General features: G+C 38.6%; 2 protein-coding genes across 3 annotated transcripts in view; one reads left to right on the top strand and one right to left on the bottom strand.

Annotated features, from left to right (window-relative positions):
• Positions 1 to 17,444, top strand: part of LOC143371496 (uncharacterized) — a 609,947-nt gene that overhangs the window by 496,714 nt on the left and 95,789 nt on the right. The window lies entirely within an intron of this gene.
• On the bottom strand, positions 528 to 7,650 carry LOC143371508 (fatty acyl-CoA reductase wat-like). 2 transcript variants are annotated; one of them, XM_076816739.1, is made up of 9 exons: positions 7,516 to 7,650; positions 6,070 to 6,255; positions 3,554 to 3,647; positions 3,235 to 3,480; positions 2,973 to 3,118; positions 2,590 to 2,889; positions 1,141 to 1,419; positions 781 to 1,038; positions 528 to 687 (listed from the first exon to the last, which is right to left on the bottom strand). In XM_076816739.1, the coding sequence occupies exons 1-9, from the start codon at positions 7,623 to 7,625 to the stop codon at positions 579 to 581; spliced, it is 1,728 nt and encodes a 575-aa protein (XP_076672854.1). In that variant the 5' UTR covers positions 7,626 to 7,650; the 3' UTR covers positions 528 to 578. The 2 variants fall into 2 exon arrangements, with proteins under 2 accessions (XP_076672854.1, XP_076672855.1); XM_076816740.1 differs by lacking the exon at positions 1,141 to 1,419.

Below are 17,444 nucleotides of genomic sequence, written 5' to 3'. Positions count from 1 at the left end.
AAAAATGCAGCACGCTTAATATTTCTCACAGTTTATTCACACATGTCGACATCTGTAGTGCAACTGCAAATTAGATTCACGAGATCAATAATAATCAGCTGTTTTAATTAAACCAACAGGTAAGGTGAATGTCCCAATTTCTGCTGATTTAATAGGTAACTGGTCGTAAAGAAGGTGTAAAAAATTTGTTTGTGATGAAAATTTGCAGAGTAATTGATTAATTCTTTAATAATAAATCAAGCAATTCATAAACTATTTAAGAAAGTTATTTCGAGATGTTTAAATATTAGTAATTTGTAATTAAATATATAATGCTCTAAATGTCCGTAGTTCTGCTCGTGAAAAATGGCGATGGATGCATTGTTTAAATGTTTATATAATTTAGAATTAATTTGGTGCAACTATAGTACAAACGTAACGCATACAATAATAAGAAAAATACGTAATGAGCAGAAATGGGGACATCAGCAGAAATTGGGACATTCACCTTATGTACTATGCATAGCCGTAACGAAATTTGCAATGGGCTGTATAATTTAGCTTAGAAGAAAGAGTTACGAAGCTAATATTACCGACCATTAATGTGCCAACGGACATAGGGACCATAGAAATGATAGAAAATGTACAGTTACCCATAACATTAACAGGAATGTCAATGTGATTAGCGTATAATGAGCGATTTTTAGCCTGAAATAGAAAAAATTTGAATTTTAAAAAGCTATTTTATACCATAAGTTTATACTATTAAGTTTAATTTTAATAACTTGAAAGGAAACACACTTCTGATATCTTCTGCGTGCTGCTTCTACTGTGTTGGGCGATTCTTTTATCAGGTACATACGGATGCCTCTAATATTACCGTAAAAGTAGTCATTCCAGTCTAGGTTCTTGATATTGAACTTGAAGATTCCTTGATCGGTTGAATTCAATCCTTGCCAAAGTTTCTGAACGTTATCGTCAGAAAAATTCCATTCCTGTATTGAAAAGTGATGTAACACATTGGTAAATTTCTGTATTTTCTTATACGTGTCCAACAACCTGTACAAAGTATATTACCCATCATTGTTAATCAATTCTATACATATTCCGTCGGTTATGCTTCACCTAATATGGATTATATTTTATATATTGAATACGTACATGGGTTTTCGACCAACAATATATGCGAACGTATCAACAATAATTGCTGGCAGAGTGTGTAAGAAGAAGACACAAATTTTATGAAGAATTAAATGTCTGTTCAGTATCAGCATAGGATACCATATGTTCCGTATACTAGGTACATCAGCGACAAAAACTTCACCTATTTTCAGAAATGTTCCCCAAGCAATGGGATTTTGACATGAAGATACAGAGTTATAAATGGGGATTCTTTCATCAACAGCTATATTAGCATCTTTATCTAATATTGCAGATTTCCTATAAAGTAATAGAATCAATAATTCTACAATTAAATTTCAAGCATTCTTATATTAGTACATACACATATATACATACGCGCAAGTACCTAATAATTAATATTTTTATTCATCTATAATTTACATTCGTAATACTAGTGTCACGATCTTTTCATTATTTTCTGTTTATAATGAAAAGAAATGATTTCATTTTTTCGTTTCAATATCAAAGATTATATTCGCTTATGTGTATATACTTAACCCTTCGTTGACAGTCTGGGTGTGAGCCACCCATAAGCTGATTTTGACGCTCTGTACCTTTTCCAAAACGTAGAATATCGGATTAGTGGCAGCATTTAGTGTTAGATTGGAAAGTTTACTACACTTTAGGGCTATTACCCTAACGTGGCAAGCGTAAATTGTTGCTCTGGGGTGGTGGGTAGCAGGTTATGGGTGTGAACCACCCAATGTGTGTTAAAGACGTCGGTATTTATCGTAAGTGTACCATAGAATGATAGTAATTATGTATTACATTAATTGCGCATTATGTATTACAATACGCAGCACCATGGCTTATAATTTGCGCCCTCGAACAGTCGTACAAGCTATAGTGCAAACCAATAATGAAGAGAATAATCTATAAATTTCACCATAATTTCTCAAAAAAATACAATGTGCAAAATTTTTCTATCATTTCTTGCACAAAAATAAAACGTTTATATGAAAAATCTCTGTTTTTCCAATTACCGAAACAGCCTACCTTCTATATGCAAAATAAATACGTATTTTCCAAAGCCGACTTGCAAACTATTTTTTTTCTCAAAATATTATATCTAAAAAACATCTTTGTAGATTTGTAGCTTGTAATATTGAAATTTGTATCAGTTACAATTTTTTGAAGATTTCCTTCTTTTTTTCTCGACGTATGGTAATCTAGAATTTTTTTACAAAAACTGTGATAAAATTCCAATCAAACAATTATTGAAATACATTCTAGAGACCTTGAAATTGACCCCGGATTTTTTTCATAACGATTGGATTCTTCAGATAAGAATGGCAGTGGTTGAAAAATTGTTGTGAATGTGAGCCACCGAGTGTGTCAAAGTTGATCGAAAATGAGGTGTGTCGACGAAGGGTTAAACGCGCAGGAAGTTAATATAAAGAAATTATAACGACAAAATTAAATACTTACATATTACTAGTGCCCCAAGCAGCAGCAATTGTAGTAGAGACTACATAATCAGCTGGTATCATTTCCGCCGCGTTTTCCGGTATACAGTGTAACGTATGCAACACACCTAGAATTCCTCCTAGCATTACCCCCATAGCTCCATATACATTATTTATCCATCCAATAAGTGGCTCTTCGGCTGTTGATATAACAATAGAAGGTCGGACGATACACGTTGGAATACCCTCGCTATACTTTGCGACTATACTTTCTCCAACTGCTTTAGAGAATATGTACATGTTGGGCCAGTTCTTGAGCAGCCTATGAAAGTGAAAAGTTTATGTTTCGCCATAGCTACCTCGTTTTCTTATTCACACTATCATGTTCCGTAAAATTGTACTTACATGGGAGTCATTTGTTCAAGTTGTTCATCATCAAAGATATCCAACAACGATATTAACTTATCACCATCGATAGGTGGTTTGTAGTGTATTTCATCAATGTTTTTATGTATACAGTTCGAAAATGCAGTTGATACGTGTACGAATGCCTGTAGATAGATTTCGGGATTTAGTGTTAAGTATGAAATACAATTTATAATGCGCTTTCAATTATAATGATTGGTTCAATTGTTTGACGAAAGGTTTTAATAGATCACCGATTTACCTTTAAATGCGGCATTTGTTTCGCGAACAGTAACAAGTATCTTGTACTTTTCACATTAATGCTCACGGCTAGGCGCATCTTCTCGTCAAATCGAACGGTCGCAGCAGCATGAAAAATGATATTCGTATTCATCAGCATCGTTTTCGTTTCCGGCGACAGACCATAATCCTCTTGCATGGCGTCACCATCCACCATAATCAGCTTGTTCAGAAAATTCGGTTGCTCGCGTCTCAATCTATCATATACCTGGTCACAATAGCGCATACATAATATTCATACATCTAATTATTCCATCAATATGTATAAGTATATCACCTACAGCATCTTCGAAGTTCTCTTTAAACCGCTGTTCTGAACTTTTCCCCTTTTTCGGCCTTACTATCATATATATTGTCGTAATACCCGGGCAGGATCTATAAATATATAGGTACATAGGGTGACCGTACCTAATATCGCCTAGCAAATCTTAAATCGCTGTCAATTGAATATTAATTGATATTTTTGCATGCAATTCGTTTCGAAGTAAAGAGAAATTATTCATCTTTCGTGTAGCATACGTTAGAATCGTTGAAACCTATAAATTTTTAATTAAGATATGCAAAAATCGGGTGCTGAAAAAAGTGTACCTAATATCGCCTATTCAAGAAATATTGATTAACTCATGTGTATGTGAGTTTTTAAAGTTATTTTCACGTGTCCTTTTATTATTTCTTGCTCTATAAATGTTTTCTATCAATCTTTAATTTTATTTTTATTAGAAAAATATAGAAATGGAATTTTTGAAATATTTTATTTTTTACGCTCGGATGTACATATTGGACAAATAAAGTGTATTTCGGTTGCTCCGCAAATTTCGTGACCCCACCTGTAACAAGCATTACATCGAAACCAATATTCTCCGGTTGGCGGTATTCAGAACACGCATACTGCTAAAAGAAAAACCCTATTTTCATTACGAAAAATACTTGAATCGGTTTCATTCCTGAACTACTTCTAGTAGATAATTTAGTATTTCTAGTAGATAATTTTGCATTCACAGAATTATTAGACTTATCATCTCTGAATGTAGGGGAGACCGGGGTAAAATGAGCGTCGGGGTAAAATGAGCTTTCTCAATTTGTTGTTTAAAATTGATAATTATGCACATTCAGATATCGAAAAATGTAAATTCATTTAAAACTTAAAAATTAATTTTTAGAGACTTTGGACTGGTTTTCTTTTCAATTTAGCTTTTTGGATAAATGAGTCCATATATATGGGGTAAAGTGATCGTTTTGGCTTTTTCTTTTTAAGTTGAATTTTAATATACTCTAAGTTTATTTTAAGTATTGCTATTCGTCATTTATCAATAGTAATGTTCAAATTATATTATACAACTTACGGAAGGGGTGAAGTACATACAACTAGAGCCGTGAATAGACCGAACTTTTTATGATTTTTTTTTCCTATAAAAGCTTATAATTTAAAGAGATAACCCAGACCTATTTTAAAAAAAATGACGATAAATCGTCTTGTTCGGGCTGTAGCTGCGGTTGAACAAAGCTGGGTCGTCACCTAAGGGGTTTGCATACCAAAAATATCTACTTTGGGTTGTCACCCAAAAGAAAAAAAGAAAAACGTCCCTTAAAGTATGTAAAAGAAACTTGGTCTTTATCAGACGATATTTTCAAAATTTCAATTTTTAAAAAAATATCAGTGTGTAAGCTCTTAAATCTACAAATGGGGTTTTTAAATTTTCATTACAGGCTCAGATAAAAGTGATGAAAACACTAGTAAACTAACCCTTCTAGCTTCTAAAAAAAGAACTCAAGTCGTATGGACCAATTTTAAAAAAAATTATTCTGTTTTAAAGGGTGTCGGAATATTTTTGTGATTCACTGTACATAAGGATCTCGCATGTGGGAATTTAAACAAACTCGCAACTCTTTCAATGTCTTATGTATATCTACCTTTTAATTATACAACGCAAATGAGAGTCCGTAAACCGGGGGGATATTGACAGTGCGGGCTGACATTAGCATCTACTTAACATCTATTAAAAAAGAAAAGGAAACAAATTCTATGCATTGTCACACTTATAGTGCAATCACAAAGGATATAATGTTATGATAGGATACTTAAAGCGAATGTAAAAATGTTAATTTTTTTTATTATTTAAAATGTTCCAAAAACCTGCCAATGTTTCCCCAGCTTACGGTACTGTCAAAGGGCGATGACATTAATGGCGGAAGATGACAGTGCGAAAATTGTTATAAAAATATGTCATTAGATTCCCCAGTACACCGGTGGCTGGTAGATTATTGAAAGCGCTGGCTGGAAATCGTTAAATTCACTGCGCTTTCAGATTTCCAATTTCCTACTATTCTAGTGAATTTTTTTTCCCCTCCGGACATTCTGTTTTTTATTTTCGCAGAAAACCATTTGATCGACGTAATCGTACGTTAATTCATTCAAATTGTAAGCACATCCGCGTTACTTTGTAACCAGCGGATGTAGCTTTTGAACTGATCATTAAACGTGAGACTGGTGCGTGTTACAAACTATCAAAGGATGTGACGCTTCGAAAAATGTTCACTTTTTCTACTTTATCTCTCGCAATTATTACGTGATTCAAAACAGTTCCAGCACAGGCGTGTAATAGTTGTCAAATTGCAAAACAATCTCAATCCGAACCCGTATACATATCGGCGAGAACTTCGCTCTTCTTAAGGTACAATATATTAATACTGCAAAATACCGATCCCTTCCGGTTTATGCGACACAACAGAATAATTTAAAAACGCTCGGTCGCGGAGATTTAGTGGAATTCTGAATATATCCTTGAAGGAAACGTACCTTAGTAATTTCTCGACGATCAGCTTGCCCAGAAAACCTGTCCCTCCTGTTATTAAAACGTTAGTATGAGCAAACCATTCGGCGATTTTGCTTTTTTCGGGGTTTAAAACCGGAGATTCGTCGCACTGATACGATATATCATCTATGTACGCATTACTTCCTTCTGAAGTCATCTTGATCGTGTACCTGATGGTTTCAATGAATATACGCACTTTAGTGTATTAATCGCTTAATATTGAATTGGATGGATTCGTGATCAATGTCCATACGCATCTGCGCGCTCTACATTCGTGCGGTTTTGAAGAAGCTGTGGAATTTATCAAGTATTCGCCGAAAACACTCAGTCTGTAATCTGTATGCCTGTAAAGGGTCAACCTTAAGTCGAGAATCGTCTAGAATGAAACTCCTTCCCAATTATTCTCGACTGTAGAGAAACAACTTTTTTTTTTAATTTCTTTTCGACTAACAAGGAGAGTATTTTAGGTGTCCGGCTCCGATCATTTTGATTTTTGGATATGTTATAGAGGACCGAAAAATAAGAAATACGTGTTTTTTTATTTTTCCCCGTTTTCATATTTGGGGGGTGAAAACTGCGTTCAAAGTTAGGGTTGAAAAATCATTTTTGTGGATTTTTGAAAATCTGGCGAGTCAGTCATATTTTGCATTCAAAGACACAAAATTTGTCCATTGACATCCGCGCGGCACCAACTGTCAACGCGAGTGCTAAGACTGCTAAGTAGCGCATTGTACGCGGCCGCTGACTGTTGGTGGCGAGCGAGATTTATATATATCGTCATATCTTCTACAATTATTTATTAATCAGTGTGAAAATTGGTGAAAATCGTCCTTGTATATTAAGGAAAAACTTTGTCGCTGCAAGTTATATGTACCTCAAAATTGCCTCGATACTTTTTAACGGCGAACGTTGAAAGACATGGGTTACGTCCAGTACTACTTTTTAATTAAATATTATTACATTTGTTAACATAAGGGTTTTGCGCATACATTTCACGGCTTCGCTAGAGTTTCCTGAAGTTATGTTTTAAGTTTCATAACGATCCGTTAATATTTACTCAAGTTATCGCAATTTATGTTTAAAGAAATAATGATTTTGGACGATGAAAATTTTTTCGTATATAATTTTTAGCTCGAATAGTAATGATTGGATAAACAAACCGTAAATAGAAAAAATGTGTGGCGTGACAAGCTTTACGAGACTATATTTTTTAAATTTCATTTTTACAACATTTAATTTTCCAATCTTTTTTAGCGTTTGGACAATAATTTTTCATTTTCTTTTATGCATTCTTTTCAATAGTATGGTCAGAAATTATTACAACTATATTATCGAAATTCACATGTCCGATATGTAATGTAACAGCGGGCAGGTAATTATGTAGCACCAGCCTGTAGCAGTGATAAAAAATAAATGTTATTATATCATACCTGTTTTTAACGGACGGCGAAATGGCAATGCGTCGATGTGAATTCAACGACGGATGAATTTCAACTGCGTAGAGTTCCGATCCTGTTCCACTAGCTTTAAAAAGATACATTTACTCACACGTACGTCTATGTAACTATGTAACACTGACACACGCATAGGTGACTTCTTTATGTTAATTCGGGCCTTTAATATTAACGGATGAAGTATGAATGATGAGACAATTGAATTATCACGTCCATTCAGCATTTATTTGCAAAAAAGCCTCGCTTCACTTTAATAGAGTAAACGCTAGAAATAATACAATTCTACCAAATTATACGATTATTTGTTCATAGTATATTCGTTTAGCTTAACAAACGGGTTGCTGCCCTTCTCCGTTAACATCGAAATGAAATTTAATGTAAAAGTGTATTATCAAAATGATATTAGGTTTCCTAATGTTTTTGTTAAGCATTCGAAAGGCCACGGGGTTTATGATGCGGACGTGTTCCTTTTGCTATTTTTAAGCTTAAGAATTTCATTATAGTCTGATTTTCGAGAGTTGAGACCTGAGGCGGGTCCCTCGGACGGAGCGTGGCTAAGAAGGAACCAATGGCACGCTACGGATTGCGCGCGGCGTAGCGTACCATTGGTTCCACCTTAACCACGCCCCGTCCGAGGGACCCGCCTCAGGTCTCAACTCTCGAAAGTCAGACTATAGACCCATCCCTGGATCTCCCACTTGAACTTACTTACCGTCTTGTATTTTATTAGTGTTTCTTACCTTAATATGACCCCTCAAGTAGTAATATATGAAGTCATTGGCGTCTGGCACTTCAGAAACAAAATGAAGAGACAACAAATGGCTGGTCTAAACCACAGTTCGAGTCTAAACACTCGAAAAAACTATTGTAGAGAACGAAAACTTTTTCCTGTTGCCAACAATAACAGAGAAATTTGTTATTTAATTCTGGCTGCTATGACATTTCTCAAAATAGTCTCTGATTTTTTAATTGCGCCAGCTACATTTTGCAATAAACTGTCGAACTGTTCTATGATCATTTTTATAATTAATCTATACTCTGTTATATCATCGGTTTCTAATTCTCAAAAGTTCGACTGAGGCTCCATGACTATCCCTCCTTAGTAACCATTTTCCTCTCGAAATTTTCTTTCTTCTTTTTCTTCAACTCATCCTGCAATTCTTTTATCATTTCTGGCGTGATTGTAGTGGTGTATTTCTTAAAACCTTTCTTAAATAAAACGCGACGATCACAATAAAAATGGGCTGACTCGTTCAAACCACTAGATGCACTAGATGCATGTAAACGGTCACTCGGTCAAGATTTACACTCGGCCGAGTAGCAGACCGCTGGCTCAGCCAAGTCACTCGTCAGGTGTAAACCCACCATTACACAGAGTGGCGAATGGCATTGTAACTCGCGTTGTGTGTTATTAATAAGGGAAATATTGATTCCCGTGCTGCGAGCTGGAAGTTTTGGAACACTCGGTAATTGCGAATCGACGTACGCTAACCGCGGCATTTTGTTGGTGAGAACGCGCTCTGCAACTTCGCCAAGAGCCGCGTTAATAGAATTCCCTGTAATTTCACCCCTCCGCGTTGCCGTCTATGCAGGGTGTAACGCTGAAGTTGTCGCAGGCTAATATTTGCAAAATTAAGTGGGATGTGAAAGTGTTATTCTTATGAATTATGTGATCTCTAGAGGGACTCAACGCGATCGAGTTAATTTTGCGTCTAAGCGTAGGTGTGTAAATGGTATCGGGACCACGTCGACCATTTCAATGATAATATATGTTTTTCAATTCATAGATTCGTGTTCCATGATTGATGTGTAAGGAGACGTATATCTGGGGAGGGAAAAGGGGGACATGTACCATTGTTGCAAAAAAATAGCAACAAGTTTTCAAACTTATATATCCTGGACGTTATGTTTGATGTTAAAATGGTCTACTTATTCGCGGTGTGTTTGTAATGCCACCGAACTGAAACTGTGCGTCCACATTATCCACAATGTGAATTACTCATATATGTCTGACCACGCACGGGGCGTTTCTACTAGTCACTGTACGCCACGTAGTAAATCAATCTTCCTGGGTTTATCGAAGTGGCTCACAAGGGAAGATCTCGAACCCGAAAATTCAAAAAATTCTGAAACTTTGTGAATATGTAGGGGATTTCCTTCTGATTGTAACGCAATTTTTGTTTACTGCCCAAATTCACTCGAAGCGGGTGAAATTAACCTGTGAAAATTCGGCTATTTTCCGATTTCATTTTGTAACTCGCAATCTGTAAGAGATAGAAAAAAAGTTTCAAGTCGAAAGGTACTTCTTTTAATTAGATCTAGCATTTGGTAAAAAAATATTATACAGTTCACGAGTTATAACAGAAAATCAATCAATGAGACGACAAATTAATGAGATGGTAGTCTCCTTAGTACCAGAGTCTCCTAAGTACCATGATTTGTCCCATTCGAAAGCTGTCTATTTTACAACACCTCTCCCCTACACCTTTTAAATAAAATACCAAACTATAATCGTCGTCCCTTTACGAGGGGCGCCCTTTAGTCTTTCGAGAGGGAAACGCACCCCCATCGCGAGGGTGTAATTCGTATACGAATCACGAGAAACTGAAGCAGTAATAAAATCTGGGCGGATTAAAGCGTGACACGTCTTATCGCGATAGCAGATAAACGTCCTCTTTCAGCTTTAATTCCTTAATTCGTATTTGCCGGCGCGCGATCCCGCGTATCACGGCTTAAGCCATCGTGCGGGGGCTTTTGTTCAAATATTATTACAACTCGAGGAGTTTCGCGTCTGTTTATCAGGCAGAAGTTGGACGGGAAGATGGATTCGGGCTCGTTCGGCCGAGTACACAGCTAAAAGGAGGATCCGGGATAATTCCATCTGTTATATCGCAACTACGGCGAAAGCTCTAAGCCCAACACGCGTACGATATCGCGCGTAACGCTGCAAAGGGACAGGAGAAAAGTGGACCCGGAAGAATGAGTAGAACCTTAGCTTGATACTTTGCAAAGAGCTACGATTTTACACTTTAATCCTTCCTGATCTCCTGCGCAAGGCTGCTTTTGTGAGAGGAGTCGCAAAAATTGGGGATAAGAGGCAGAGAAACTTTAATAAGAACGTTAATAAAATTTTAGCCAGCCTCGGTCTTGCAGAAAACAAGCTCGCATTGAAATTATGAGAATGGCGATGGCAACGAACGTCCACTCATATGCTGTTTGTGATTGTAATTTCATTAGCAGCTTATCATTTCCATAATTCAGCTTGCGAATTATGTAAAACGCGAGACGAAAGTTTCTCTGGAATTTTTTTTTTTAGATAAACGTCAGCTGAATTTCCCATTAAGGTAGTTCGCCGTAGAGTCGCGGATATTTCTCCGCCGTCTCGGCTCGCGTCGCAGACGACAAGCGAAACGGAATGTAAGACGAATTCGTGCTCGACGAGGAATTCACAGTTCCATAAACATACGGCCCCCGGCAAAACTAACAGACAAAAGTGCATGTGGGAGGTCCGCATTGAAAATGAGAAGTGGCACGGCGAGGTAGAGGCGGAGGCAGTTGAGCGAGAAAGGGGATGAAGCGAGGCATCTGCCGGTCCCTGGTTTATTAGGTAACAAGCAGTGGAATTTTAATAACGAGGGTAGGTACCTAGCATTCCTTACCCACAATTTCAAGCGAACCATTCAATAAGTAATCTTAACAAATCTAAACAATTTTGGATACTGCGGGGTGGAACATGAATTCATGCGCTATAATTGTTTAACAATAACGGTCATTGCGTCCGAGACCTCTTTTTGTCGACTGTCCAACGAACGCCCGAAAATTAAGGGATGGGGGAAACAAAGAGTGACCCAAGAAATAGCCCCTTTTTGGGTCCTACGATTTTGGAACTGAATTTTGTGCCACCTCAACTTAAAAATTTATCGGAATTGATGTCTCATCATAAGCAATCATTTCGCACAAATTTCAGTTCCAAAATCGTAGGAACGAAAAGGGGCTAAAAAGGCCTCATTTTGGGGTCACTCTTTCCCACGCGCCCCAAGGTTACGAAATTGGACACGCTGTCCTTAGCCTTCACCGGTGGCTCTGGCAATCGTCATTTTTATTGCCACCAAGCTCGACCACCCTTAGCAGGGACTCGAGCAACCGACCGTTTCAGGCCTGGGAAATAATAAAACTTTCTCCAGAGCTACAGTCTGCTACACAATCTTAATCCTTACGAAGCATTAGAACTTCACCAAAGTTCGTTCATCCCCTGGAAAATATAAAAATCAATCGGTTATTCATTCCACCGAATTAATTAAAATCGCCCGTCATGTGGCACGAACATCCAGAACGGGAACAAGAATATCTGGCAGAATTTATACAGCGCAAGAACCGCCAACGAACAGGAAGCCTCCACGGCGTACGAGCGCTTACGTAATTTCTAAAGAGTCACACTTTTTCCGCGGACCGCTAAAGTCGAGCCTTTCTACTTCGTCGGGGATTAAAGCTTCGTAAATATAACCATCTTATTGAAAGGGATGCTTGCAAAGAAACGTTGCGGCTGGAGGGAAAAAAAGAAAGCGCGGCGGGGGGGTGGCAAAAGATGGTGGAAGCGGTTGGACGAAGATGGCGGAAGACAAGGAGGACAGATAAAGAGAGTAATTTTCGTGGGTACACAGCCTGTAATTATTAATGTCACGGATGAGTCTGCGTCGCGGGGGCTTTGCAAGCTTCTGCATCTTGGGTTACAAGACAACAGGCTTCTACGTAAGATGTACGGTTATAGCGGACCATTTTTCATCTCTCGCTGCCGTAACAATCTCTCCTCTGGCCGCTCGCGGACAGACCTCCACGCGCTGCCACCGGAGAAAGCAGGAAAAATCCTCCCCGCCGTCTCGCACTATCGCGATACCGCCAGCCGTGAACATGCATTTATTCGTGGCTCTTTGAACGCCGCGAGTTCTTGAAACAGCCCACCCTCAGCTTTCTCCCGGGCGAAGGAACCGCGGCAGGTCGCTTCGTTTGCGCGGCTTTCGCGGAATTATCGGGCGAAGGATTAACCTTTCAGTTTCAATGGTTTGAAACTTGTGGAATTCGTCGAGTTTGTAGAGTGACTGAAGATTTCGGGGTATTATTCCTCCGGCGAATGTTTCCACGTAGTATTTGCTAGTTTTATTGTACATCCCCACTTAATTGAGTACATTGCAGCAAGAATGGTGCAGCACCATATTTGCCAACTGCGAGTAAATTAGAAAAAACTGTTTATAAGATTATTCCTTTGACTTAACATTGAGAAGAGGACGCTCGTTGAAAAATATATATTTTCGGGCAATAAGTAGGAGTTATTAAGTTGATCAGTTTTTATGCCTACTTTTGGAGGGAGGATACTGTAATGAAATATTAATATTTCTAAATTAGTAGAAATATTAATAGAAATATTAATATTTACATATACTGTAATGAAATATTAATATTTCTAAATTAGTAGAAATATTAATAGAAATATTAATATTTACATATACTGTAATGAAATATTAATATTTCTAAATTAGTAGAAATATTAATAGAAATATTAATATTTACATATACTGTAATGTAATATTAATATTTCTGTTCTTATTTATTTGCAATAAATCACTCGATTGTTATCGGATTTCCATCAAACGTGCACCGAACGATGTAGATTTTTTTTTACGTATATCACACGTCATAACTCAACAAACTGTAAAAAATGGAGCTACATCCCTCTTGCTGCAGGGTCCTCAATTGTTCGCGTCGAAACTTTTATTTTATGCCCGGTAAATTGTTGATAACTATGGATTATTTTAATCTCCAGGTTGATGGAAATTTCGCGTTCTGCATTGGACGAGGCGGAAATGTTTGATCTCCGCCACTTATAAACTGCACCACGAACATAGGCTGTCTTAATTACGAGTGTTTTACTTAGTGCGCTGCTGCTTCTCTGAGATTACCTTCTCTTAAAAGCTGAAAGTTACCATGTAATACTGGGAACGTATATAACCGTGCCTTTTCCCGCTTTTCTGTGTCAGACACGGAGCTGTTGCTCATAAAGAGGACCAAATAGTTACGTAATTTGAAGGGACGGTCTCTGACTAAGGGAGACGTCTGAAAAGTTATTAAAAACTGCCACATGTCATTGGGCACTTGGCTTTCATCTTTCAGCTCATCTGACAAGGCAAGTTTTCAATTAGAATATTCCATTACTTTCAAGTTCAACGAAAATTGAATATAATGTAGGCTATTAAAATTTCTAAAACTTTTGGGAAATCATATCGTTCAATTTCTTCGAGTTGTAATATCTTCAAGATCACTCTCATTTAGTTCCATGCATTTCATAGAATCTGATTTATTTTCTAATTCCCTCTATTTGTTTTAACTGATAATTATATACTATCTATATAGTACACACTAATGGGTGGACGACGTTAACATGTTCTTTGTTGCCGTTTCTAATTTTCGCAAATACATCGTCCGAAATAAAGAGCTCACTTGTCTATTTTTGAAAAATCATTTTAAGTGTGCCCTGCTGTTTAGGATAATCTATCCGCCGTCTGTCGCGAATCGTACGTAAATAACAATTGCGTATTTAGCGAAGAGTTAAAAATCCAGTATCGATTATCGATTGTAAGGTATTTATTAATGAAGCATGGACACTGAGGTGGATGCACGATAACGGGCGATTGCCTGTCTGTCGAATTAGTCGATACGGATGATTACTCCCGAATGAGGCTTCGTCGATGACTGGGGTAATTAGGCGGCTCGCCTCTTCAACGTTGCATTACACGAGCCACACCGGCTGCTGCCACATCATTGAACTGACATTATTCCCGTGAGTGTGGCCGGCGTAAATGTAAACGACGGTACACTGGCCAGCATCGCTTGGAACAGTGGCGAGCGATGGCCGTGACGTTTTAACGAAAGTGGGAATTTTCTTTAGTGTTTCAAAGGGATCGATTTTGAAATCGACGGTATTGGTTTGAAAAATTGAGAGAGTATATGTAGATACGTTTATTTTCGTCAATTTTGTGGGGGATTTTACATTTCTACTGTGCCCTGTTGCACTTTAGAAGCATTAATGCTTACGTCTGACTAATGATGCACTTTACTACTGTACTTACAAGGGAAGATCCCGAACCCGAAGATTAAAAACATTCTGAAACTTCGTGAATATGTAGGAGATTTCTTCCTGCTTGCAACGCAATTTTTGTTTGCTGCCCAAACTCACACGAAGGGGGTGAAAATAACCCCTGAAAATTCGGCTATTTTCTGAATTTCTGTTATAACTCGCGAACTGTTGGAGATAGAAGAAAAGTTTCAAGACAAAAGTCACTTCTTTTAATTAGATCTACCATTTGGTAAACAAATTATTTTACAGTTCACAAATTATAACATAAAATCGGAAAATAATCGGATTTTCAAGGGTCAACTGCACCCTCTTAGAGTGAATTTGGGTAGTAAACAAAAATTTCGTTGTAATAAGGGGGAAATTCCCTACATATTCACAAAGTCTCAGAATTTTTGGAATTCCTGGGTTCGGGAGGTTCCCTTGTTAGTAACTGCCGCCACTTTGTGCGCTTATCTTAATTGAAATATTATAGGTTTAGCGACTACTATCTTCATATACACTCGCTACATTATTAATTGTGAAACAGGCAGCATTTTTCAAATTTGTTGTAAATTACACACACGACCAGTGATCTTATCTACCATGGAAGCTTATTCCTGCGTTCAAGAGATAATTTTTATAAATCGTTGGTGCTTTAATCTACAAGTGAATAAATTTTTGCATTTTGCGTTTAAAACGTAAAAACAGTGTTGAATTATCGATTGCGAATTGTATATTTAGCACTTGGCAAGCCATGCGTATATTTCGCGTTTAATTTTTATCGTCCATCTCGTTCGATAATGAATAAAGTTTGGGGGAAAAAATTCATGATATTCGGTGGCTTAAACAAATGCAGATTAACCAGATTTGTTATGCGATTTTGTGTATTGGCGAATTATTCATTTTATCGAAATAAATATCATGAGCGGGGATTAAATGTGGAAAATGCCGAAGTAACAGGGCTGGATGGTTATTGGATTTTTTAATTGTCGTCTCTTTGCACTCGCACAAATTCACCAGTACTTATTCAGAATGCAGGGAAACCAATCTTTTCCCAGAGTGATTGAAATATTAAAAACATTTCATCAACAGCATTCGCAACGCTGCAGCGAAAGACGCGCGGGCGGGCATTTTAAAAGCAATAAAATAAATTCTCCCTGTTCCAGTACATAATAATTCTAGCGCTGGCAAGCTAATTATAATTCAATCCATACTTTCGAAAATGCCTGGCGAAAATTCGTTCGCGGATAATCCCAATGAAGCTGCGCGTAATTTAGTAATCCATCGGGTCAGTCGTGATCTGAAGTTCCACTCACGGTTAAACCCCGTCGCTGCTCGTCACAATCAACGATCGAAACGATCTACCAATCGCCTGGCTTCGCAACTATCAATAATGCCGCGTCGAATGCTCGCAGTATCGATTGGCCAGCGATAAGGCGGTCCTGGGCGATCCGTGAAACGGAAGGGGCGTCAGATCCGCAGAGATATGATACCCCTATTCCGCGAGTCGCCGAAAGATTAATGCATGCGGAGCACAGCGGCCTGGCGCAAAGTACTCGACGCGGAGTTGAATCACGCCTGCCCTCCACACCTCTCGAGCCCAACCGTCCCCTTACCCTCGCGGACGGACATCCCTTCGCCCAGAGTAAATTCCAGTTCGCGCGTGCATTATCTCGGCCGGTCGCCGATAAATATTTCGCGCGAGTGTTTCGGCTGTACGCTGCGCCGGTACATTGGAAAGCCATTATGCGCGGAACGACGCATCCCCTGTCCGCGATTTACGCCCGCTGTGTTCCGCCAATGCGCAACGGCGTCACTTAATTCGCGTTCAACGGCATCCAACTTGTTCACCCGGATAGTTCGATACTTCCGTCGTTAGGGCTTTAAATTCTGGCGACTCTATGCACAGGGAGGTACTTAGCAAACGCCGGGGAAAATATCGGCGTTCACTTCGACGACAGTAGGTGGAAGAGATGCTGGCCAAGTGGAAGATGAAGGGATGGTGGTTGTAAGGTGATGAGTCTTTGTGGATATCGTGTTTTTGGGACTTCAGAGTTCTTACAAGGAGAGCATCCCAGGTTTTCATCTCTGATTACTTTGATTTTTGTATATGTTTTAGAGGGCCGAAAAATAAGATATACGTGTTTTTTTATAGCGGTCCGTTTTCATGTTTAGGGGGATGAAACCACCCCTCAAAGTTATAAAACTTTCAGGTTTTCGTCTGCGATTGCTTTGGGTTCTTATACCTTTGAGGGGTTGTTTCACCCCCTAAATATGAAAACGGGCTGTTACGTCCGAAACCGAGATGGTGATTGGTGATTGATTCCGGAACGTAAAGAGGGATTTCTTGCCCCGTCGTAACCGTAATCCCTCAGGGCCGGTCACGCTTTTTGGAGTACTGTGCGGGGCAGGTGGATTGGCATTAAAGATCAAGAAGGAAAAGAAGATGTGTGTGTGTGTGTTTCGGCTTGGAACCGTCAGCCAGACTACTCTTCATCATCAGTAGGGCTATATATTTATAGCTGACGGCCCCTGCCCTAGACATACCAGGGATTCAAAGTTAGGAGCGATGGGACCGCAGTAAATGGAGGGGGAAATACCTACAGGAGTGGTGGGGTGGTTCTTTCTGTGTGCATGAACTCTGGCGCCTGCGTCCACAGTCACGCACACAATACCACCACCGCTCCTGCAGCAGGTGTTTCCCCCTCCATCACTGCGGCCCACCGCTCCTAACTCTGCGGGGACTAAGAGGAAATAAACTTGGAACTTGTATATATACGAACGAGAGTGGACGATA

Source organism: Andrena cerasifolii, chromosome 7, assembly GCF_050908995.1.
Source record: "Andrena cerasifolii isolate SP2316 chromosome 7, iyAndCera1_principal, whole genome shotgun sequence".
NCBI lineage: Eukaryota > Metazoa > Arthropoda > Insecta > Hymenoptera > Andrenidae > Andrena > Andrena cerasifolii.
This window is presented reverse-complemented; position numbering and strand designations above follow the sequence as displayed.